Source organism: Phoca vitulina, unplaced genomic scaffold (assembly GCF_004348235.1).
Source record: "Phoca vitulina isolate PV1807 unplaced genomic scaffold, GSC_HSeal_1.0 scaffold49, whole genome shotgun sequence".
In the NCBI taxonomy this organism is placed as follows: domain Eukaryota; kingdom Metazoa; phylum Chordata; class Mammalia; order Carnivora; family Phocidae; genus Phoca; species Phoca vitulina.
In genome coordinates this window covers 7,106,456-7,131,104 of record NW_022589752.1, presented here as the reverse complement: position 1 = coordinate 7,131,104, position 24,649 = coordinate 7,106,456, and the positions used below count along the sequence as shown (strand labels likewise).

The following is a 24,649-nucleotide window of genomic DNA, read 5'->3' as shown; positions in this document are numbered from 1 at the left end:
CCCTGGTGGTGATACTGCAGGGCCCTGTCAGGAAAGGGTGCAGGGTTGGCAGGCTGTGTACCACCTAGAGAAGCTGCCTGATTTTCCTACAAGAGTCAGAAACTATTTAGTGCTCGGTTTTCAGCTTTAGTTGGCAGTAATTTGTAAATTCTTCCATATTTAATCTTTCCTCTGTGGAGCAGGACCGTTAGACTGTTTTACTTGCCCTGCCTCTACAATTCAATCGAGGAGGGGCATTCACTTTCCTACTCTGATCTTTTCAAGAGCTCTCCTGTTTGCATTCATTGCAAGGTCAAGCTGTATGTGGACCAGATGGCAATCCACTGTGTAAACGGGTCTATTAGGTAGGGGTCATAGAGCCCAACTTAAAGGAATTAGAGACCCCATCACCTAATTCTTCATGTATGTATTAAAAAATATTCTTTTTGAACACCTACTATGTGGCACATGGCACCAGAAAGAAGCTTCCCTCATCTTTAGAATCTCATTGTAGTGGAGACAAATGACAGACAAAGATAATTACTAGCTCTGGGAGCTGGCAGCCTAGGAGAGAACAACCAACACTTTCTGCAGGAATGGGTGAAGGTTTGGCAGAAGTAAGATTTGAGCTCAAGTATTAGTTGATTTTTGTTTTAAAGTTCTATACACCAATCTCTTATGTTAAATCTGTATCAAGCTATTTTCCTATCAACAACTCCACATACTCTGAATTTCTCCTGTCATTTAGATTATTGGGACATGTGTTTGTTCATTCTGAAGCCATAAATTGCATTACTTCATTTCCTCTAACCCCCCACCTTGTTTCTTTCATATGATTTTCAATAATATAGTTCCAGCATTTTATGCATGTTCTTTGTCAATTCAAGAAACCATCAACAACTTAAACCTAACAAGTATCTAATTCTCGCCAAAGATTAACAGCGTTTGGCACTTATCCTGATTTTATCTTGGTCTCAACTGTATTATCAGATTATTACTTTCATTTTTCTATTCCCCACAGATATTTATAAAATAAGTAAATTATCAAATTGTCAAATAATGGCCACACAAAAAACTGCTGGGACCAAAACATCTAAAAAAGTCTTAAAAAGAGGCAGAATAAAGTGGGAGAACTGTAACAGGCAATGAAGCCACAGTAATTAAGACGGAGATTATAGTATTGCTGCAGAGATGAACTGACCAATAGAAGAGAATACAAAAGCAAGAAGCAATGCCATTTTGTATTCTCTAAGTTGGTAAACAATTGCAACAGTGTGACAATATAAACATACTGAGAATGTGGAGTGGGGGAACTCTTCTCACTGCTGGTGGGGCTGGGGTATAATCAGGTGCTCCAGCTTTGGAAAACTCAGTATCAGTAAAATTGAAGATGCCAGTGTCCTCTGAGTCTGGAATTCTACCTCTAGGCATATGCCCTAGGGCATTGTCTTCAACCATGGCTGCCATTAAATGTAAAGTCTGGAGAGTGGGGAATGATTTTTTTAAAGCTCCTGGCATGATTCTAATGTGCAGTCAGGTTTGAGAGCAGTGTCTTAGAGGAAATGAGGCAACCATAACCACTGAACATGTACAAGAATGTTTAGAGAAATGTTAGTATCAGCACAAGCTGGAATTCCACATGCCACCCATAGAAGCTCGGGTAATCAAAATGTAGTATACTCACAAAGCAGTAAAAAAGAGAAAACAGTCCATAGCCTCTTTACGTGAATCTTAGAAGCAATGCTGAGCTTAAACAAATTTCAGAAGATTAGGTACCATTAAAGATCAGAAAACAAGCAAACTTAAACATGATTTTGCTTAGGCTTACATCATATATGGTTAAAAAATGCAAGGGATGTAGCTTAGCATTTGGAGTAGTGGGGAGGCAGTGGAATACAGTGGAGGGACCACACACAAGTCCTTTCAATGCTATTAATAATTTTCTAGTTAAGTTGGGCGATGGCTTCACAGATATTTATTATCTTGCTTCATAACTTATATATGCTTCTGTGTACATGAAATACTACACCATATAAATATACTTATAGGCCTTTTTAAAATTTTATTGCTTTATTGTATATCCTTCCAGTGTTTTTATGCAAATAAATGCAAACATGAATGCACATTCTCATTTTCCCCCCTTACACAAAAATAGCACGTAACTTGTTCTAAACCTTGATTTTTTTCCACTTGATCATATATGCTGGAGATCTTCCCATATCACTGTACTTTTTTGAAAAAATATTTTTATAGTATAATTAACATAGTGTTAGTTTCAGGTGAACAATATAATGATTCAACAATTCTATACATTATGCGGTGTACTTTGAATCTGTTTTATCTCTGCCCCCCCCTTCCCCCACTTAAAGGCCTTTTTAATTACACTAGCTCCTCAGAGTAGAACCTGTCCTTCCTGTCCAGGTACTTAGAATGTTCCACACATATCTAGAGCATTAAATCCTCCCATTTTTTAGTGGTTCCCTTTGCCTAGAAAGCACAAATTGTCCTTGTGACTTGCATTTGCTGTTGCTGATGTCACATGTAACAATCAGCTTATTTGTTAATTTGTGCTTAGTTAACACTGGCAGTTACACTTTCTACCATCCATGCTCTTCTAGGGAAAAAGGGCTTCAAATGTGTCTGAATATCTTCTAAATGCCAGATGTTACCCGATATTTCCATTTAGTTCTTTTAATCATTAAAGCTAATCTTTATGAAAACATTTTGAATGTAGCATTAATAACCCCTGTGCATAGGGATTAAAAGTGTTCTTCTGAAGCCAGACTTCGTGGGTTCAAATCCGAGCTCCATCATTAATTAGCGTTATGACTTTGGGCAAATTACCCTCTGTTATACTTCCAATTCCTCATATATAAAGTGGAGATAATAAAAGAAACCTATTCATAGAGATATCCTATAGTTAAAGGAGTTCATAAATTTAAAACATTTAAAAGACCGGCTGGCTCCTACTAAACTTTCAATTCATGTTATTATCTTGTGCATTTTCCTAAAATACAGCTTTCAAAGAGGATTCCCCACCCCCTGAATCCTTTAAAAATATTTTTTATAAGACTTGCTGTTTGAGAATATAAGTATCTGTATATCTTTCCAATTACTCATTCCTTTATGTCTTCACTTCTTTTTCAGTAATTCTCTTCCTAATTCCCAAAAGGATTTAACTGGAGAATGACAATCTCATCAGGCTACCTTAATATCCTTCTATGTACCAACTACTTTACATATATTAATTTAATTCTAAGCACAATTGTTTAGAAAGGCATAATCTTTCCCATTTTACCAATGAAGAGATTGAAGCAAGAGAGGTTAAGTGTCTTGTTTCATATTAAAAAGCTGGTTTCAGAGCAGAATTAGCACATAGGTTTTTCTGATTATAGACCTTAATCACCATACCACACTGACAAGTGTTTTCAGAAGATAATACTAGTGCAAGTGTGGAGTTTGGACTAAGGAAATGGGACTGGAAGTGGGAAATATTGGAATTGGGCCAGCTTCATGCACACACTTGAACATGTGAATGAAAAAAATGAACAGAAATAAAAATAAGGCTTACATGTAATAACGGAGGTCTGTTTTCAGAGAGGTTAAAAATAGTATACATTTCTTTGAATCCATTAGGAATTACTTGCCAGCTGTTGGTTAAAAAGCCTTCACTACAGTAGCTTGAAGGGATTAGGATTTTAATTTCTTACCTAAATGAAGTCAGGCAGCTAGTAGGCAGTTATGAGATCTGAGGCTTTTTCCTGACTTCCTCCACCATCTTCAGTGTATGGATTCAATCCTCAAGTCATAAAATTGCTGCTGGGCTCAGGTCATCACACCCACATTCCAAGCAGGGAAAAGAGGGCGGGCAAGGAGAAAAGAGACCAAATGGCTTTCATAAAAGCCCTGCTCAGTGACTTTTACTTACATATCTGGCCACCCCACATGCCAAGCTTGGGAATGTAGTCTTCATTTGGGTTTATTGTCCAGGATTCTGCTACTAAAGGAGAGAAGAGTATTTAGGCAACCAGAAGTTTCTCCCACTCCCTAATTACTATACGTTGCTTTTAATTGTTCTTTGTCATTTTTTAAAGAAATAAATGCAGGGGTGCCTGGGTGGCTCAGTCGTTAAGCGTCTGCCTTCGGCTCAGGTCATGATCCCAGGATCCTGGGATCAAGCCCCACATCGGGCTCCCTGCTCAGCAGGAAGCCTGCTTCTCCCTCTCCCACTCCCCCTGCTTGTGATCCCTCTCTCACTGTGTCTCTCTCTGTCAAATAAATAAATAAAATCTTAAAAAAAAAAAAAAAGAAAGAAATGCAGGAGAAATAGTGCTAACTAAAAAACAACACCGTGGTTGTATTAAGCAAAAAGTATAATTCTTTATTTCACTGCTATCTCTGCCCCATTGCCTCTAGTTAACATTTATAAAGTCCAGAACATATCCTATAACAATAGGAAGTGGTATCAAAGCAGCCCCAATCTGTGTAAAAGACTCAGATCTTTAATGGGGTTCCCCCAACTTAACTCTCTTCCATTAGAGGGAAATCAACTTCTGACCAAGTTTACCCTCTCAAAGCCTAGTTCAGGAGAAAGTGTGGTAGGGCAAGGGGGAATGCTGATGTCCCACTGGCTTCTTTCCTTCTAAGACCCAGAGAGGAGGGGACCTTACTACTTTGGCTCAACTATCCTTTACTTAGAAAAACAAGTTTAATTGGGTCATGTGGGTGGCTCGGTTAGTTAAGCGGCTGCCTTCGGCTCAGGTCATGATCCCAGGGTCCTGGGATGGAGCCCCACGTCAGGCTCCCTGCTCAGCGGGGAGTCTGCTTCTCCCTCTCCCTCTGCCTCTCTTCCTGGTTTGTGCTCTCTTTCTCAAATAAATAAATAAAATCTTTTAAAAATAAAAAAAAGAAAAACAAGTTTAATAAAAGTATTTGTCTAGTTAGGTCCTTTTGAACAGTGATAGTAAGGTATATATTCATAATTTTTAGTCAAAGCATCTGAATCCTGACCATATGTTATTTATATATTTAGTTGTTTATATATTTTTTACATGATATAAAAATCACCCGTAGGGACATAGTTCATATATGGGATGGAAATTATTTCATCTTTTTAGCTCAACATCCATGTTAGATAACCACATCAGAAAAAGGAAAAATATCTTCTGCTTTACTCAGTTGAAAGCTGACTTTTTCTCTCATAGCATCCTGGTTTTTTTCTTTCTTTTTTTTTGTAATTGACAGTTTGCCATGTACATTAAAATTATACAAACATAAAGACACACACAAATGTGCTTGTTCTTAGATATTATCTTCCAAGTTTCATCTGGGTTTATGAATTTATAAATATTAACATTAATAGATGCAAATAAGGTAGTGACTGTTACACAGGCTATCAGCCATTTGGTCTGGGAGCCTACATTTGTGTCTTTAGAGGTCAGCACAGTGTTCTAAAGAAGTTGGACTTTCAAAGCCTTTGGATGAGACACATACGCTACCTGCCTGAAGGCATTTGAGCTTGATAGGCAATAAAGCTTGCAGACATTTCTACTTACGTCATATTATTGAAATCAAAATTTGACTATCTATAGTATGTGAGTTAAATATGCTGCCTCTTTTTAATTTATTATAGTGCATTAAAGTATTTATAATGCTATGTTCTAGGCACTTACATGAAGAATTTCATCTACTATTAACATGAAATTAGTAATATGTTTAACAGTCTTAAGAAATATAAAAGAACTACAATTCATTTTAAAATATTGACAGTTCACAAAAATAGCTAATCAAATAGACGAGACAATATATCTATGATGCAAAGATAAAAAATATTAGTGAAAGAATATTTGGAAATGAAAAGTAAATCACCAGATTCAAATGTTGTAATCAATGTAGAGAATGATATTGCATAAAATACAAACTTCAGCTAGATATTGTTATGTTGAAATTTATGGGAGACTATAATAAAACATGTTGAATACACATAATACAATATTAATAACTATTAAAATAGTTTACTAATAACTATTAAGATGATAATGTGTTAATAACTATTAAGATAAATGACAAGCCACAGTCGCATATTTGTTTTGGGGTTTATTACTTGGTACTTGTGTACCCCAATGTAGTACAAATTCCATGACGGCCGGGCTGTATGCTTTGTCATTAGGTCATATTCTGTACTTAACACACCACTTGTCACATAGAAGGTACTCAGTGAATGTTCCATGAATGGCCAGGTCACAGTGATCTGTGGTCCCTTTGATCCATTATTAGTCATGCTGAAATACTGCACAATGCTTTATAGATCTTGATGGTAACTCTACTGAAACAGAGCTATTAATGGCAAATAGTGCCACTATACACAGACTTACAGTATTTATCCATTAGCTGATGTACAAAATCTAAACTTGGCACATGAAAAGTGATTTCAGATTTTTAAGTCCCAACTTGGCAGATGAAAAATCTATTTAAGAGTGTAAAGCATGGGATGGGATGCCTGGGTGGCTCAGTTGGTTAAGTGATCGACTCTTGATTTCAGCTCAGGTCATGATTTTCAGGATTGTGAGATCGAGCCCTATGAAGGGCTCTGCTCTGGGCAAGGAGGCTGCTTGGGATTCTCTCTCTCCCTCTGCCACTCCTCCTCCGCTATGTGCTTACTCTCTCTCTTAAAAAAAAAAAAAAGTGTAAAGCACAATGTTTAAAAATGTAAATACAAAATTTCAGTTTAACATTGATAATGACCTATAACTGAAGCAAGTAAAAATGAAGGCCTGATGTATAGCATGAAACTGAGAAGAGTCTTATAAAAGGAACTGTCTGGTCATGAGGATTAGTAGCTAGTGAGAAGGAGGAGGAGACACAGAGGAATCTAGTCTGAATCTGAGGTTAGTGGTGGCTTTGACTTTCCTAGGCACAGAAGAGAAGAAATAGATTTGGGGATAAATAATAAGATCCACTTGGGAATATATTGAATTTGAGGTGTTTGTGAGGCATTCATATAGCAATATATGTATATATATATAGCAAAAAATAAATATATTTATCTTAATTTTGCTGCTAACTTGCTAAAACTTTTACTCAAACTACAAAGAAAAAAAACAGCATGAAAATACCTTTGAGCATCTACAAAATACAGGTTGTTTAGCACCAGTTTAAATTCCAATTTAAAACCTATCTCCTGGTTCTCTTCTGCAGGTAACATATAATGGAATGGATTTTTTTCCTTTGGAAGCAAATTGTTTTCCAGATATAAACCCGCTACCAGCAACATAGGATTAAATATTTGCACCTCTTTAAAGTTAAGCTGAGATTCAAGCTTCAGGGGAAATTAATTTTGTATTCATTTGGTAGCTTGGAAAATGGTGAGTTGTTTTTTAAATAAGCAGGATCAAATTAGTCAGTTTTGCAGTACTGGGAAATCCAACTCTTATGGGAAAGTTATTCCTGAAAGTAGATTAGTCTGGAGACCAGCGATCAGGTGTAACTAAGTGAACAACAGCCAGCTTCCATCCAAGCAAGAGCCCATATAATCTTAGACCCACAAAGAAGAAAGGGCTGCTGGTACCTTTGTGGCTAAGGTAAAGAAGCACTTTAGATATTTATTAACTCACTTAGTCCTTATAACAATCATATGAGATATTATCATGCCATTTTGCAGGTGAGGAAGTGGGATGAAATAATGTGTCCAAGGTCACATGCTAGTAAATGGTTGAACTGGAATTTTAACCCAGGAAATTCTAACCCCACTCTTACCTACTACAATAAACCTTTTCTTAAATATGTGAAGGAGGGCTAACACTGACATGAAAAGTCTGGAAATGAGATTGCATCAGTGGAAACATTTTATCTGCTTTTATTTTCTGGGATAGTTTCAATTTAGTGAAATTTTGTATTTCAATAAATGTTAATTCACTAAATAAAGTTGTGTGACTTCCTCCTTCCAAGGGCAGTTTAGTAATGTGGTCAAGATTTCTCTGCCTCTCCCAGCTTTCTGACTATGCGTAAATCATTTAATTGCTACTTGACTCAATTCCTGTATTTATTGATAAATAATGGTTTACCAATAATCTTTATACATTTGTAAGGATTAAATAAGATAAGGCAAGTAAAACTTTAAAACAATGCTTACTGGAAAAAAAAAGCAGTGCTTGTTGTATAAACATTAGTTAGTATGCTGTTGTAAGACTTCTTTGGTCAATAAACCACAAAATTAAAATCTTAATGTTTGATTGGAAAATCTGACTACAGCTGGGCTTACTCTCGAACAGTTTCCACTTATCCCTTCTTTCCAAATTCCCCTTTATTACCTCTTATACTACAAAGTGTTAGGAAAAGATGAAGTATTAATTTTCTTTTTTTTTTACAGAAGGAAATTTTACTTCTAAAAGCTTATTTTAAAATCTTTTCAATAAATGGAACTGGGAAATTATTTGTTCATATGGACAAAAATGAAATTGGACTCCCTATTTCATACCACATACACCCAAAATAAAAAATAAAAAATAATTAAGACAGTTTTGCCAAAGAAGAAATTACAAGGGAAATTTAAAAATATTTAGAGATGAATGAAGCAAAACCACAACATATCAAAACTTAAAATGGGATGCAGTGAAAGCAGTGCTAAGGGAAAATTTATAGTCATAAACACATTAAAATAAAAGGAAGATCTCAAATCGGCATTCTAACTTTACAATTTAAAAAACTAGAAATTCAGATGGATTTTCCATCCAGACTATGGATTTCTGTATCAATAACAGGTTTTGCTGCAGTAACAATACCAAAATCTCAGTGCCTAATATAATAGAAGTTTATTTCTTATTTGTCTAAAATTTACTACAGGAAAGAGAAACTCTCCCAAGAAGTTATCTTCCATGTGTTATCTCAGAAATCCAGGCACGGAAGTGGAATTGTCTCCTGTACCAGTATTAACTTTCTTAACAAATACTTGAGTGCATAGGAGGTATTGGCGATATAAAGGTGAGAAAGACAGATGTGCTTTCTTAGGGAGCTCACTATCTGGAAGTCAAGAGAAACACTGAACAAATAATTAAAAGCATTATCTAAAAGCATTATCTGTCTGGAAAAGGAAGTTTAAACGTTCTTGACGGGAGAAAATAAGGAGGCAAAAACAGAAGGCACAAAACGTGATGCAGATTGGAGACGTGACACGCATTAGGGTTGCAAATGATAAATCCTGCTCCCAAGTCTCTCATTAGCAATTAAGTAAAGTGTGAAGAGCTGAGATTCGTTCTGTAGGCTGTAACTATCAGTTGCAAGGTAATCCACTCCTTCCTGGAGAAGCTGATTGCTTACTGGCCACGTGGTTACACCTAAACTACGTTTCAACCTACGCTCTGTTTAGCCACACCCCTTTCATCTTAACCACACCTCTTGATTCACAAAGCACTTCGTAAGCAAAGGGAATATCGCGAGAACTCTATATTGTCTCCCATTTGACGTTTTCAGCGGGGTTGTCGCTGTTGTTCTCGCGATATTTTCGGGTAAACGGGAGCCCGGGCGACCCGGGCTTCTGTGAAATATGGCGGTCGGCTGATACCGTAACACAAGGTAAAATAAACCCCGCTGGGTGTTGTTCTCCTGATTGTTCCAAGGCTGTTCAGGGCGTGAATGTGGTTAAGGAGGCTGAGAATCTGTCATGGGGTTGGCTCCCTGTCTTCATCATTCTGGGGAGAGGGCCGGACTGGGGAGCCGCTCCACCTCCCCCGGGGGCGTTGCTGGCAGGACCCTGGGCAGCGCTGCCCCTGGGAGCTCCTCTCTCCCCAGTCCGGTGTCTCTGCCTATCCTGCAACTTGAAGGAATTTAAGTGCTTCTCCGATAGCGGCTGACCCTGACCCATTGCTCCTCGCGGTGTGCGGTGCCCCGGTGGCTCTTCTGGTCCTCACTGAGAAGGGTCCCGTGTTGTGAAGACCCCCCGGATCGTGTCCCCATCCTCCCGGGTGTCTGGCTCCCCACCCCCATACAGGCAAATACCAAATTCTTGGCAGCAGATTGCTCTCTTTAAGAAAGACCGAGGTCTTGGCCTCGCCTCGAAAGAGTTTCGCACGCCGCTTGGGGAAATGAGAAAGGGGCACGGCTGGCGAGATGCTATAGGAGAGAGGTCTGAGTGTCACTACTTTTCTTAAACCCTCGAGGGTTGAGAAACCTTCGGAAGGTAACTTGTCAATTCATGGTAGGAAATAGCCTTGGGTATAAGTAGTGTATATGGTTGATAGGTCATTGTTTGAGAAAACATGTTTAACTTTTATATTTAGGATTTAGTGCCCTCAAGACTTAACGCAAAGTTACATAATATCTGTTAAAATGTTGCAAGACTGGCTTTCAGAAGCAATTAGAGATACATTTAAAAACAGGATTTGTTCATTTGTTTGAAGTTTTATTTAAGTAATCGCCTAGCCTGATACATTAAACTCTGGTATATAGCCGTTAAAAGAAATGAGTCAGGCTTCTTCACTGAAGAATTCGGGAGTATGCTTGTTTTGTTTATAGATATCTTTAAATTGATGCAGTTATTCCAGTTCTCCTAGAGAAAAAATAAATTTCATGGTTTCGGGGAGGCAGGAAGGGGAAGAGAGTAGTTTTGTTTTGTTTTGTTTTTGATAATAAACTTTAGTACACAACTGAGTTGAAATGACTTGAGGGTACAGATCATAAAAATATATCAAGCTTGAAAGATCTCTCAAAGTAAATCAGGCCTAGTCTGGAACATAAAAAAAAAATAATTAGAAAAAATATATACATTTATTTTCTTTAGGGATTAATGGTTTAATTGGAAGAAATAGTGAAACTTATTTTTAATGGAAGTTACATTTAGACAGTCTGCCAGCTAACAAATTCTATTTAACAGTTGTTCGGTATTTATTCTGATTCTGCCTTTTAATGTCATGATGGGCAAATTAACCTCTTTGTGTCTTAGTTTCCTTATCTGCAAATTTAACTCATAAGGTTGTTGGTGAGGATTAAATGAGTTAACACATGCCCTTAGAACAGTGCCATACAGTTAACATTCATTTAATATTAGCTCTTGTTCTTTAAAAATTTTTGTTTCCTAACTTCTGTAGTTACTCACAAGATGTTGCCTTGGTACTTAGTCAAAATACAGACTGAAGAAGATGCTTTTTAATGTAATTTCTTTCTGATCCCAAAAGTGATTAAACACTCTTCTTCTGTATGGTTAATATGTCTTTAAACTCCATCTTCCAATGGCTTGCTTTCTTACGCTGTTCTCTCAATTACTAAGGTACAAATTCCTCCTTTCCACTACTCCATACAGTCTTATTATAGTCTAGGCCAGTTCTTCTGCTCTTGGTGCCTTGTTGGCCCATTCTTGCATTTGGAGACATTCATTCTATTAGTGTATTTTATGTGTTCCTGACCTTTTCCACTTCAGTTTTGTACACTTTTATTGAGTAGTTAGTACAGTCAAGCTGTTATTTGAGGAAGACTATATTTATCCTTGCTTCACATTGCTAGGCACTTCCAAATTGTTGTGTTGCCATCACTCTACAGCCTCTTCTGTTAGCTTTTCTATCAATTTATATCATCCTCAGTCTATTCATATTATTAACTAATCTCAGATACTATCCCTCTTTCCTCAAGGACTTTAACATAAATTTCAAATATTCTACAAATCTTTGCGTTTCTTTTGAAAATTAGAAACATTTACCAAATGACTCATTTTTATCTTTGTTAGAAACTGTGAGGTAGCCATTATGCCTCCCTCCCTCCTTTTAAAGTAAAATATAATAGCAGATTCTGTGATGTTGAGGATCTTTCCAAATTTGTCACATAGCTAGTAAGTGACTGACTAGATATTAACCCAGGTTTTTTGGGGTCACAAAAGTCATATTTATACCATCTTACTCAGCTTCCAAATATACCTTTTTTTAAAATCACTTGGAAGTTTACTAGATTTATTTGAATTATGTTGGGGTAAATGATTTTAAAAACAACATGAACTCTATTGTAAAAAGTCTAAGTTTTAAAGTGAGAAGAATAAGTACTTTTGGGGGGCTATCTAGTATTTGTCAAGTGAAACTAAGTTATCTTTCATAATAAAATTTTAGTGTATTCTAATGCAATATAATCAAGTAATTGAAAGTTACAGATAAGTTATTGTTTTGCTTTTTGTTTCTGAAGTTCATTGATGGCCTGGATAATATCTGTTCTATGTCCTTTCTCATTCTTATTAATGGCTTATGTGAGTTTCATAGGGCTGCTGTAACAAATTACCATAAACTGGATGGCTTAAAAACATCAACATGTCTTTTCTCAGAGTTCTGGAGCCTAGCTGACTGAAATCAAGGTCTTGGCAGGGCCATGTTCCCTCTGACGGCTCTACGAAAGAATCCTTCCTTGCCGTTTGTAGCATCTGGGTAATCCTTGGCTCTCCTTGGTTTGTAGGTGCATCCCTCTAATCTCTGCCTCTGTCTTCACATGGCATTCTCTCCTGGTTATGTGTCTTCACCTGGCCTTCTTATAAGAACACAAGTCACTGGATTTTGGGCCTCTCTAATCCAGTATGATCTTCATCTTAACTAATTACATCTTCAAAGACCCAGATATTTCCAAATAAGGCCCATTCACAAACACCAGGATTAGGACTCCATTGTATCCTTTTAGGGAACATACTTCATGGTCAACATGGTCATATATATTAACCAATTAAATATTTCTCATATTGCCAAATATATATTAAAAATAGAAGTTAGCTCATAAAATTTGGATAGCAGGAGTAAAATTGTTTCTCCATTTTTGTTTGGAGTAGTTAAACTTAAGCAGACTAAAAGGTGTTATGAATTCTGTGTTTTAATTTTGGCAAAGCATCTGATAGTCTCATTGTATTCAAATGGATGCAATGATGAAATATGGGCTGTATGAAATGACTTAGATTGAGTGATGATAGTATGTGTCTGTGTTCCAGCATGAAAGGTGGTTTCTTATTTCTTAGGCAGTTTTTCAAAGCATTGTCTTAGTCTCAACTGTTATCAGTGACTTCCTAGACTTTTTTTGTTTGTTTTGCTTCTTAATATACATGACAGTTTAGGGGAGAAATTGAAGAAAACAGGTATGTTACTGGAGACTGGGAAAGTATGAAGAGCAGCACCAACCAGTGGGCAAAGGAATCAAATGCAGGGGCTCCTAAGTTTTTAGATTTTGTGGACCAGTACACAAAATAGAGGAAAAAAACCAAAACAAAACAGGGGAAGGGGTTGCATGTGAGGACTGATGTAGAATTGCAGTTTTTAATCCAAAAATCAAAACAAACAAAAACCTCTGTTATCTACTTTTATCACTTCATAAAAGAAAGGACATTTTGACACATTAAAAAAAAGGAAGGAGATAATCTCAGATACAAGATTTTTAAATTGAATAAATTTAGCTTTAAAAGTTTCCTATATTGTCTTTGGGTTTTTCATTAAGGTTCAGAAAAGAAAATTTTATAACAGAATGGAAATGACTTCTGGAAACCAGTGATCTAGGGAATTTCTTTTTTTTCTTTTTTTAAAATTTATTTATTTGAGAGAGAAAGAGAGCACAAGCGGGGTGGGGGGTGTTGATGGGCAGAGGGAGAGGGAAAGAGTCTCAAGCTGACTCTTCCCTGAGCACGGAGCCCAGTGCGGGGCTCGATCTCATGACCCTGAGATCATGACCTGAGGTGAAACCAAGAGTTGGATGCTTAACCAGTTGAGCCACCCAGGTGCCCCGATCTAGGGTATTTCTAAATGCATTTTTTAAAATGGCTGACTAAGCTAGATGGAGAAGCAGTGGAACTGGATAACTGGAAGAAGTCCAAGGGATTGGAAACACAGGGATAATGAAGAACAAATTCTGTCCTAGTTAGGAAATTAAAGAGCCTGAAGGATAATTGGTTCTGCTCACAGAGGAAAATTAGTGTTTTAGATTTTAAAGATGGAGCAGTTTTAAAAGTTAAGAGGAGCCAAAATGTGGTCTTGCTTGTGTGTGGCTTTGCATAGATGGAAGTCACTGGCATAGAAAATCAGTTACACTTACCTGGTAAAAGCGTTATCATTCTGAGTGAATGCCATAGGATAAGTGTCATAGGGTCATGACTTGCAAAGGATTGTGATGGAATGAGGAAGAAGAGAAGCATATTGAATGATCCAGGTGCTAGTCATTAAGGAAATTTTAAATATATCCAGATGTTAGTAGAAGATGATCATATGTACTGAAGTGTCAGTGTACACTGTGGTTTAGGGCATGGACTCTGGAGCCAAGCTGCTTGGGATCGAATCCATGTTCTATCACTTGCTGTGTGGCCCTGCAAAAATTACTTGACTGTTCTGTGCCTCAGTTTCTTAACTATAAATGAGAATAAAAATAGCATCTACTTCATAGAGTCGTTTAGGGGGTTAAATGAATAAATATATAAAATGCTTCAAATAATACCTAACACATAGTATGAAAGCTATAATTCTGTATAGTATATGTGTTTATTATTATTAGAAGTAGAAGGGAAGAGATGGTTGAGAAAGTGTAATATGATATATAAAACATGTGCTGCTTTACCCTGTGAGTCTCAGAAATGAAGTAAGGATTAGAAGGGAATTACCACCAGGAGAATGTCAAGTTCCATGAAAAAAGCAGGTAAAAGGATGCTTTTAGAAAAATTAGAAGTTATTGGATAATTTGTTCATATCAGAACAGTGGCTCTATGGAGTAGAGTGGCAGGTATTGAGGATGGAATGAGTTTCTTGGATGTAGGTTAGTCCTGATCTAACAGGAGTGGGACAGGAATGGCAGAGTGGCAAGGTGCTCCATTCTAGAAAAGTAATCGTGGAAAATAAGAATGGAAGATAATAGATAGAGTCTGGGAAGTAGCCAAGTGGGAGGAGTGCTGAATAAGCTGTATGAATTGTTAGAAGGTTTGTAAAACCAGCTGCTGTCATATCTTTATATGTAATTTAAAAGAAATTTATAAAGCTTAGAAAAATAAAGTTTAGGAGTAAAATTCAGTTTAATTCATTTGCTCAACAATGCTATCTATACCTATTATGTGCCAACCACTCTTCTAAGTACTAGGACTACTAGAGTGGAAAAAAACAAAAATTCCTCTCCTTGTGGATCTTATATTTTTATATATTTACTTATAACTGTTTTGATTGGAAAGCTGTGCTGTCATGGGTATTTCTGGGGAAATTTCCTTTCTTCCTTCTTTGGGGAATGTCCCTTCCTCCCTCCTTCCCTCCCTCCCCTCCTTCCTTTTTTCCCCTTAGTATTTATTAAATACCCCTGTCCCAGGTGTTGGAGATCTACAGATCAAGTGAGACAGGTTCTTGCTCTAACATTATAGTGGAGAGAAAACAAAATTAAAAAAGCAATTAATTGAGTCTGAATTGTCTTTGGAATGACCCAATGAAAATGTCATAGAAAGAAAAATATATACATGTCTGCAGAGAGATTTGTACTGGGAATAAAGATTTGAGAGGAATCAGCATGTAGATGGAAATTGTAGGGTTGGGAGGTCACTGGGGGAAAATGTGGGGGTTGGGAGGAGCACCAAGTGCAGAATCGGAAAGGAAGAGGAATCTGTACAGTAAGCCAAAGAAGGTCTTCAAGGTAGAATGAAAATCAGGAATATAGTATCACTTAAGCCAAGGTAAGATCCTGTTTCAAGAAGAAAAAGAAGTGATAAACTATTTTTTCAGAGTCAAAATTAGATAAGGACTAAAAAATGTCCATAAGATTTCATACTAAAGAAGTTGTTAATGACCAAGCTCAGATCAAATTTAGTTAAGAGGTGAGCATGTAGTGAGGAAGTAGTCACAGTATAAAAATGGGGACAGTTTTTTTTTTTTTTTTTTAATAGTAAACTCTACCCCCAGCATGGGGCTTGAGCTTACCACCCTGAGATCAAGAGTCACGTGCTCAATTGACTGAGCCAGCCAGGTGCCCTGACAATTCATTCTTTTAAGTTTGGCTTATAGATAAGCAGCCAGAGATATATAGCTGCAGTTGGACTGGATTTAATGTAGAGTTTTGTTCTAAAGATAAGAGGTTTGAACATATTTAATATTTAACTCCAATAGGAATGAGTAGAAATTGAAAGACTGAAGAAGAATCAATCTTGGTATAGTTACCACTAAGCAGGTACAGAAAATAAATTTGATTACTCTGAGTTTAATAAACTTAGGGAGCACAGCTTATGCCTACAAACAGAAGCTTAATTTACAAATGAGAATACCATTTTTATAATTGTCATGGGGATCAGAAACTCATCTGTCATGTCTGCATGTCTCTTTTTTCGTTAAGAAAAACATACATATGAAAAGCAAAATTATAATCTGAAGGCCACGTTGTGCATATGGACTAGGAAAGAGAAGTTAGTTGGATGTTTTTAATAGCAAATGAAATCAACATATTAATGCTTCCAGTTTCACTTTAGAGCAGTAGCCCCCTTGTGGACTGATTAGTAGTGCCCCTGGTTAGGGACTGGTCTCTTGGACAGTATTCATGATCACTGCCAGTTTTTACTTCTCTGACTCTCCTTTTTGTTCACAAATGCCCTTTCTGTGGCCCATTCTTTCTCTTTCTATATGAATCCTACCCATTGGATCTCAGATGAGTCTGCTTTCTTCTAGAGAAATTCTTTTTCTTTTAGTGGCTCCTGCAACCATTTGATTTATTCTATTAGGTGTTGATTTTATTAATACAACTTTGATTTCTAGTAATGCTTTATAGTATCACCTATAGTATTATTTATATAAGTCAGTCTTATAAAAATTATATGAATATTTGAGAATTCAGTTATTTTTATGGCTTTGTAACATATTTCAGATATAGTTGGCATACTGGTCAAAAAAAGAATACCAAGCAGGCAATTTTTAAATAATACTTTTATTGCAAAAATAGATGACTTAGAAAGTCCAAAATTTTGTTAAAAAGACAATTAAAATCCTTCCATGATTTACTTTTAACATTTTTGCATATAGACTTTGAATCAGTTTCTTGTGTATCTTTCCTCCCGTTTCCCATAAAACTGGACTTCTACAATCTTCTAGTGTTTTCCTAATGTATTATGAGTATTTTCCTATGTTATTAAATGTTTTCTTTTATAAGATTTTCAGTGTTTACATACATTCAGAGCTTTTAATTCACCATAGTTTGTATATTGGCTACCCAGCATTTCTTTCTTTCTTTGATATTTAAAAATAACAATATGAGAGGGACGCCTGGGTGGCTCAGTTGGTTGGGTCTCTGCCTTTGGCTTGGGTCATGATCCCGGGGTCCTGGGATCAAGCCCCACATTGAGCTCCCCGCTCGGTGGGGAGCCTGCTTCTCCCTCTGCCTGCCGCTTCCCCTGCTTGTGTTCTCTGACAAATAGATGAAGTCTTTAAAAAAAAAAAAATAACAATATGAGAATTATTCTCATAATGAGAATTATCCTCATAATCAAAGTTTTGGTGACAACCAGATTATTACCTCAGGATACTTTCCTAAAAAGGGAATTTACTTAGTCAAAAGGAGAGTGGTGAATATTTATATTCTTGCTAGCAATAGATTAGCATATCTATTTTATTTCATTGTCATCTATTAGTGGGAATGTATTTTAATATTTACTAATTTAATAGAAGAAAAATTATTTCTTATTTTAATTTGTATATTTAAATATTATGAATGTGAATTGCTTTTCACTTTTTTGCTGTTTAATGTGTTTGTGTGTGTAAATTGCCTTTCATTAGTATGTTTTGTCAGGGTGGGATGGAGAAAGGAGAGGTGCGTTACAAGCATTAAGCTTTTTTCTCAAGGAGGAATGAAAATGTTAAGTTGTTCCAAGAACATTTGTCAGTTATCTAAAATTAAAAGAAACCTTTGTATCTTTTTTAGAGTATTCAGTTAGTCATTATTTATTCCTTAGCATGACTATATGAAAGAAGAAGGTTTTCCTGAAGATGAGGCGACTGAATCGGAAAAAAACCTTAAGTTTGGTGAAAGAGCTGGATGCCTTTCCAAAGGTTCCTGACAGCTATGTAGAGACGTCAGCCAGTGGGGGTACAGGTGAGTATCAGTTCCAATTAAAACTCCTTCAAGTGCAGCTTCTTAGGGAGCCAGTCAACAACATACAGAAATGTAGTCATGAAGAAGAACTCATCAATGAATTGCACAATAACTTTGTGACTGGTCTGTCTTTAGGTCACACTGTTTGCCCTAATTTTATTGTCATGTATATTTTCTTTGGCATCTAAACCCAGTGCAGTCTATGCATTTAGCAGCATTTATTAAAACATTGCTGAACAAATTAATCCAATTTTACTGCTTTGGTGCTCTTGAGTTATGTATAATTGTATATAAATAGAATTGAACTTGGAAGAAGTTATTTAATGATCTTGAACTGCTTCAGTCCTATTTTGATTAAGAATAAATCAATTTAGATATTATAATAGAAATTCTTAGTTTCATATTACTGGAGAGAGGCAGCATGAGGTAATAGTTAAGAGCTTAGACTCTGGAACCAGACTGTCTGGATTTAAATCCCACCTCTACCTCTTCCTAACTCCTTGACCTTAAGAAAGTTACTTAATCCATTTATGCTTTAGTTTCTTCTTCCATGAAATGGGGATAATATCAATATTTACCTGGTAGGGTTACTCTAATGATTAAGTAAATTAATATTTAAAAACTGCTTAATGCAGTACCTGGTACAAAAAGAAGTGTTCATTAAATAAAACAAATATGAAATATATAAGAAAAATATGCGACTATGACAGTATTTACTATTATTTCTTTCCCCATGAAGAACTAATAAAATATTTCACATAAGATTGATATTTCATTTGGTAAAATGTGTAGTTAAGTTGCTTGCTATTTCTAATCTGTGATTAAGTTTTTTTTAATGAAAAAATGCAAGTTCTTCTTGCACAATCCATTTTAAGTATATTTTGTCACAGTATAAGATAGTTCTTTTCTTTTTGTCAGATATTTTCTTGCTTTTATAAATGAGGTGATGTATTTAGGAGATTCCAAAGTAGATGAGAATTTTATTAGAGATTTGGAGATGTTATTTGAGTTTCTGGTACACAGATTGTCATGGCTTCTCAGGAGCTAAGAATTAGTCTAGTTTTTTTATAGATTGGCTACAGGTGTGGATGTGTTTTTAATTATGAGGCGACTGCTTTCAAATCTGTAGTGTAAGACTTAGCTTACTTTCATCATTTATCATATCTATGGCAGTGCTATATATAAGAAAGGAAAAATTTTGTGTCTTGTAAAATTTGGCAAATCTATTTAGTGAGATACCCTTAATATTGATGAGATAAAATGCTTCTCACTAGTAGAAATGTTTGTGTTCATGTTTGTGCTCATTAAATCTTCATTTTTGAGCTGTTTTAGAAAGAAATCTATAATGAACATTTTAAGAAAAACCTTTTATAGTATCCATTCATATGGCAATCATATAAGGGCTTTCTTTGCTAATTTTAATCTCACTTAAAATAGTTTCCTGTTTACTTTTTAAAAATAATTCTGGTTTTTTGTTTCGTTTCTCAGTTTCTCTAATAGCATTTACCACAATGGCTTTATTAACCATAATGGAATTTTCAGTATATCAAGATACATGGATGAAGTATGAATATGAAGTAGATAAGGATTTTTCTAGGTAACTTCTTTTTTCTTCTTGAAATATCTTTGGATTCAAATTGTTTTAAAGGTAGCATATCCTTTTAAAAATTTTTTCTAACCTTTTATACTTGGTTTATTTTGGTTCTGAAGAAGTAGTCCTGAAAAATTTTCCTTAATTGCATGCATTAGGTGAAACATTTTAGAATCATTTCAATATTGGTTAAATTCTAAAAGAGAGATCTTCTTGATTAATATGCACTTGTATAAAAAGGTTAGAACATAATATATATATATATTTTTTTAGATGCTGAAATGGTAGAAATTGTTTAATGTTTTGAAACTGTTTACTCTTTAGATTTTGAAATATCTTACTTGTGTGTGCTGGAAAATAAAGTGTCTAAAGCTACATTGTATATGCTTATAACTAGATTTTTATAAATTTTATCTAAATACAGTTTTTTTTGTAAAACATCACTTTTAACCCTTTGAAAATATATACTTAATTTATTTGTATTTGGATTTTTTAATGATTGGAGATTACAGGTTTATAATGTTAAGATTGCACTAGGTGGGGGGGTGTACTTTACTTCTCAATTTCAATTCCATTTCTGCCGTTTACTAGCTATGTGACTTTAGGGACATTACTAAATCTATGTTTGCATGTACTTCAGTCTCCTTTTTCATAAAATGGGGATAATAGTTATAATATCTTCCTCATGGGGTTAATGAGAATTAAGTAAGTCAATATTGGTAAATTGCTATGTAACTTTGGGCAAATCACACAACTGACTTCTCTTGGGCCTCAGTTTCTTCATCTGTAATATGAGTATTATTCTGGATACTAGTAGTTTTCAAAGAATTTGTTGTTTTTAGCACCAATGAATCACTTGTTGCTTTTTTTCAAATGAAGTATTACATAGGTTACCTCATAAGCTAGTGGGGATGCCCAGAAGCCTGGCCACTTGGCCTCATTCTCTGGTTCCTACAGCATGCTGTTTGAACTCTAGACAATTTTAAGATGATATGAAGCTCCAAAAATCTGTAGTTCCTATTGAAACCAGAGAAAAATTATTAGAGGGAAAAAGTTTTGATTGGAAGCACAAGATGGGACTGATATTGGTTGTACTCATTCTGTTATTCATGGTGCTTAATTCTGGTATTTGAAAATTAATTTGATTTGAATTGATCCTTTGAAAATAAAGCATTGGCTGAGCCTTTTTAAAGGCTACACAAAACTTTAAGCATCATAGGGGTTTTTTTTCCTGGCAGTTTGGTGCATTTACTCTGAGCCACTCAGACTTAGTTTCCAATATGCCACTTCAGTGGTTATGGGATCTTCAACCAGGCATTTACTCTGCTCCGAACACCACTGGCTTATCTGCAAAATTGGAAAGCTATCTACTTTATATAGGTCCATGATAAGGAATAAAAAAGATAGGGCGCCTGGGTGGCTCAGTCAGTTAAGCGTCTGCCTTTGGCTTGGGTCATGATCTCAGGGTCCTGAGATAGAGCCCCTCATCTGGGCTCCCTGCTCAGTGGGGAGTCTGCTTCTTCTTCCGCCTCTCCCCCCTGCTTGTGGCTCTTTCTCTCTCTGGGTCTCAAATAAATAAAATCTTAAAAAAAAAAAAAAGAATAAAAAAGGTAATAATTGTAGGGCATTAAGCATAATGCCTGATAGATTTATCTGATAAATAGAAAAGAAAGACTTGTAATTCCTAACCCTTGATTTTGAAAATTTTACGTTCTTCAAAGAATATTCTATATAGGGTTTATGTAAACAGAGGTAGACTTTTCTGAGTTGCTTGGAGTTATTGTTGAGTTACCATGATTAAATTAAAGGATACTGTGTTGAAAACTTGTGAAATCAGAAAGGCTTTTAGAATAATTGCAAAATATAGAATTTTTACTTTTAAAGTGCCTTTGTTTTGGCCATAAGAAATGCTATCCAAGTTCTAATCAACATATTTTATTCTGTTTGAAATCCAAGTTTTCATAGATCAGTTGATTTATATTTCTCATGTTTTCTTGATTGCTTGGTAGGTACTAACATTTCCTTTTTGTCTTCTAGCAAATTGAGAATCAATATAGATATTACTGTTGCTATGAAGTGTCAATGTAAGTACACCTTTAACTTGATGAGTCCATGTATTGTTTATGGTTTAAAGAATTGTTAGTAAAAAGTAAGACCACTGGTGGTGTTTTAACTTTATTTTTTCCTTTATGGTATCTTAAAATGCTATGGTAATGTTATTTAATAATGCAAGTTGTTTTGCTCCCCAGCTTATATTCTTTAAATTTCTTTTCCCTGAAGAGAAGAGATTTAACTTTCACATTAGTATAATTAAAAGAAAACTGGAGGAAATTTTCATGAGTCAGAGTTCTAATTTAGATGTATCATTTATTTCTTTCTTGTTTGGAGTTACCAGTTTTACACCCACCCATGCTCTACAACATATCCTGTTTCACTGTTTTGGTTTGTCACCCTTAACTTGCAGTCTTGCATATTAAAATATGGATCCAAGTCTTTTAACTAAATAATGTGTTACCCTTTTTTATTTTCTTCTCTGGCTTCCCTTGATTATACTGGTAGAAGTGGGAAAATGTTAATATGCTAGATAGATAATGTTTGAATCAGTATTGCTCTCAAAGATGAGGATGTTTTTGCATGAAAGATATCTTAAATTACTGAAAATATCTCTTAAATTGAGATAAAATTTTTTAAAGTATAAAATAGTTTAAGCAGATAATTTCTGGGAGATTTCATCTCAGAAAAATTTTAAATCTCTTTCCCTTTTCATTTATTTTTCCTTATGGTAGTGGTTTTAAGAGTAAAGAAACACTTTATATTTAAACTATGAGTTTGTTACTACTGAATATATCATATTTTTGCCTTATTTTAGATGTTTGAATACCATTAAAATTTTCGCCTTTTCAAAATAAACTTTTCCTATTTGTTGATTTGTTTAAAAAGTCATCAGTGGCTTTCTCTTAAAATTTCTTTTAATTTCTAAAAATAATTTTTGTATTTAATATTTTATTTGGCAGCCATTTAATTTAGTACTTGTGATTAGGTTCTTGACAATTTTTGCAAAGCTCTGCAGTTGAGTGAAGTTTATGCTTTTTACTGTGAGATTCTGAGTCACCTTTTTTACTGAACAAGAACCAGAAAAAGTATTACTGATTTTTTGAATACTTTCCACCAAAACCGTATAATGCGACTGTTTTAACTTTTGAACAAATAATTGGTATAGGAAAGTGATTTTATGTATTGGAATTTTCTGTTAGTCATTTCAGTTTGTTAGTTTATGTAATATATAGTTTGGCTCCGAAAATAGAATGTAAACTTCTATTTTTTTATGCAGATGTTGGAGCAGATGTATTGGATTTAGCAGAAACAATGGTTGCATCTGCAGATGGTCTAGTTTATGAGCCAGTAAGTTTAATGGACATGTACTTTTAAATAATATGCTATGAGATGTTGTTTTCTTGAAGACAGTTTTGATATTTGCTTTTAGTTTTGTAGCTTTTAATATATATGTGTGTGTGTGTGTGTGTGTATTTTTAATTTAAAAGTAACCCCATATTCTTTGTGAAGATTTCTAATACCAAAGCCTTGAGAATAACCATTGTTAGCATTTAGGATAAGCCTCTAAAGTCTGTTTTATAACCTTATTCATGTTTTATGTTTTTTGTTAATGCTTCCTGATAGTTTCCTTTTCTCTTATAGTTGCTATAATGATTAAATGTTCTTCTTTCCTCCAATGATTGGGAAATTCTGTGTCCTATTTGTATTCTACTTTTAGCAAATTTAAGTCTTTAAAAATGTTTCAGCTGTATTCTCTTAACATAAGGAAGAATAAAGCAATATCTAAGAGGAGACATTTTCTATGCATTTACTTTTTTTTCTCTCCTTCAAACCTCCATTTCCCAAAGCTAGTGAAATTCTGACATTCTCCTATTGTTTTCATAGCACAAGTTGTGTATGATAGAACCAATTTGTCAGGAAACACCATCACATTACAGGGGCAAATATCACATGACAGGAGTAGGTGATAACAAGTCGTGATAACTAGCTCTAAAGAAGCTTTAGAGAATAAGGAAGGGAACTCCCAGCTACTTAGAGTTGCTCTCTGCTCAGTTGGCATTGTGGTACTTATGTTTACCCATGCATTCTTGAGTTCTTTTATCATTGACAGTTGTGAGCCCTTCTTTAAGCAGATTGCAAAGTGAAGACTGAGGTGATGGAGGAGGATTAGAGATAGCTGAATGTGTCATAGGAAAAAAATAAAAGGAAACCTTTAGGTCAATTTTGATTATCAAATTATTTTTAGCTTATAGCAATAAAATATATTTATGCCTTTTGATGGACACTTTTTAAGTAGAAATTTCTGAAGAAAAGGTAACTTTGTTATTGCCACTCTGAATCTCTTTGCTCCCTAACTCCTGTATTCCCACTCAAAAAATTGATTTCCCTGTAATTTTTTATGAGGTTAGGTACCTTACAAATTCAGGTACCATGTTATCACATTTTAAACTATTATCTAGAAATTTAGATCTTGATAATTATTAGACATTTTAACATTTGCATTACATTTTATACTATTTTAAGAATAATTATTGAGTTTTAATTCTATGTTTTATTGCTTTTATTTTCTACCATTCTTTATTTTTTATCATTTTGTGGAAGGACTTTTTGAGACTTGTCAGTAAGAATATGTGGATATGTGGGTTATGTTTTATAGACTCTAGAATGACTGCCTATGTTGTTCTGTTCTTCATACATGTAAGTTTGGCTCAGGATATAATTCAGCTTTATGGTGTTTTGCATTCAAAACTTTATAGACATTCCTTCATTGTCTTCTGTTGCAATTATTTTTTCCTTCATAGGTAACATATTTATCTACTTGAATGCTTTTTTTCTTTTGCTTTTATTTATTTTATTTTTTTATTTTTTTAAAGATTTTATTTATTTATTTGAGAGAGAGAGAATGAGAGAGAGAGCATGAGATGGGGGAGGGTCAGAGGGAGAAGCAGACTCCCCGCCGAGCAGGGAGCCCGATGCGGGACTCGA

At 35.1% G+C, this 24,649-nt stretch overlaps 1 protein-coding gene across 2 annotated transcripts in view; it reads left to right on the top strand.

Annotated features, from left to right (window-relative positions):
- The first annotated feature begins 9,452 nt into the window (after positions 1-9,452).
- ERGIC2 (ERGIC and golgi 2) overlaps positions 9,453-24,649 on the top strand; it is a 38,258-nt gene continuing 23,061 nt past the window's right edge. The window contains exons 1-5 of one of the 2 annotated variants that reach the window (XM_032432712.1): positions 9,453-9,549; positions 17,879-18,018; positions 19,507-19,615; positions 21,647-21,693; positions 22,941-23,011. In XM_032432712.1, the coding sequence (XP_032288603.1) occupies positions 17,913-18,018; positions 19,507-19,615; positions 21,647-21,693; positions 22,941-23,011 (333 nt within the window). In that variant the 5' untranslated portion in view covers positions 9,453-9,549; positions 17,879-17,912. Of the gene's footprint in view, positions 9,550-17,847; positions 18,019-19,506; positions 19,616-21,646; positions 21,694-22,940; positions 23,012-24,649 lie in introns of both variants that reach the window. The other variant, XM_032432713.1, reaches the window with a different exon arrangement.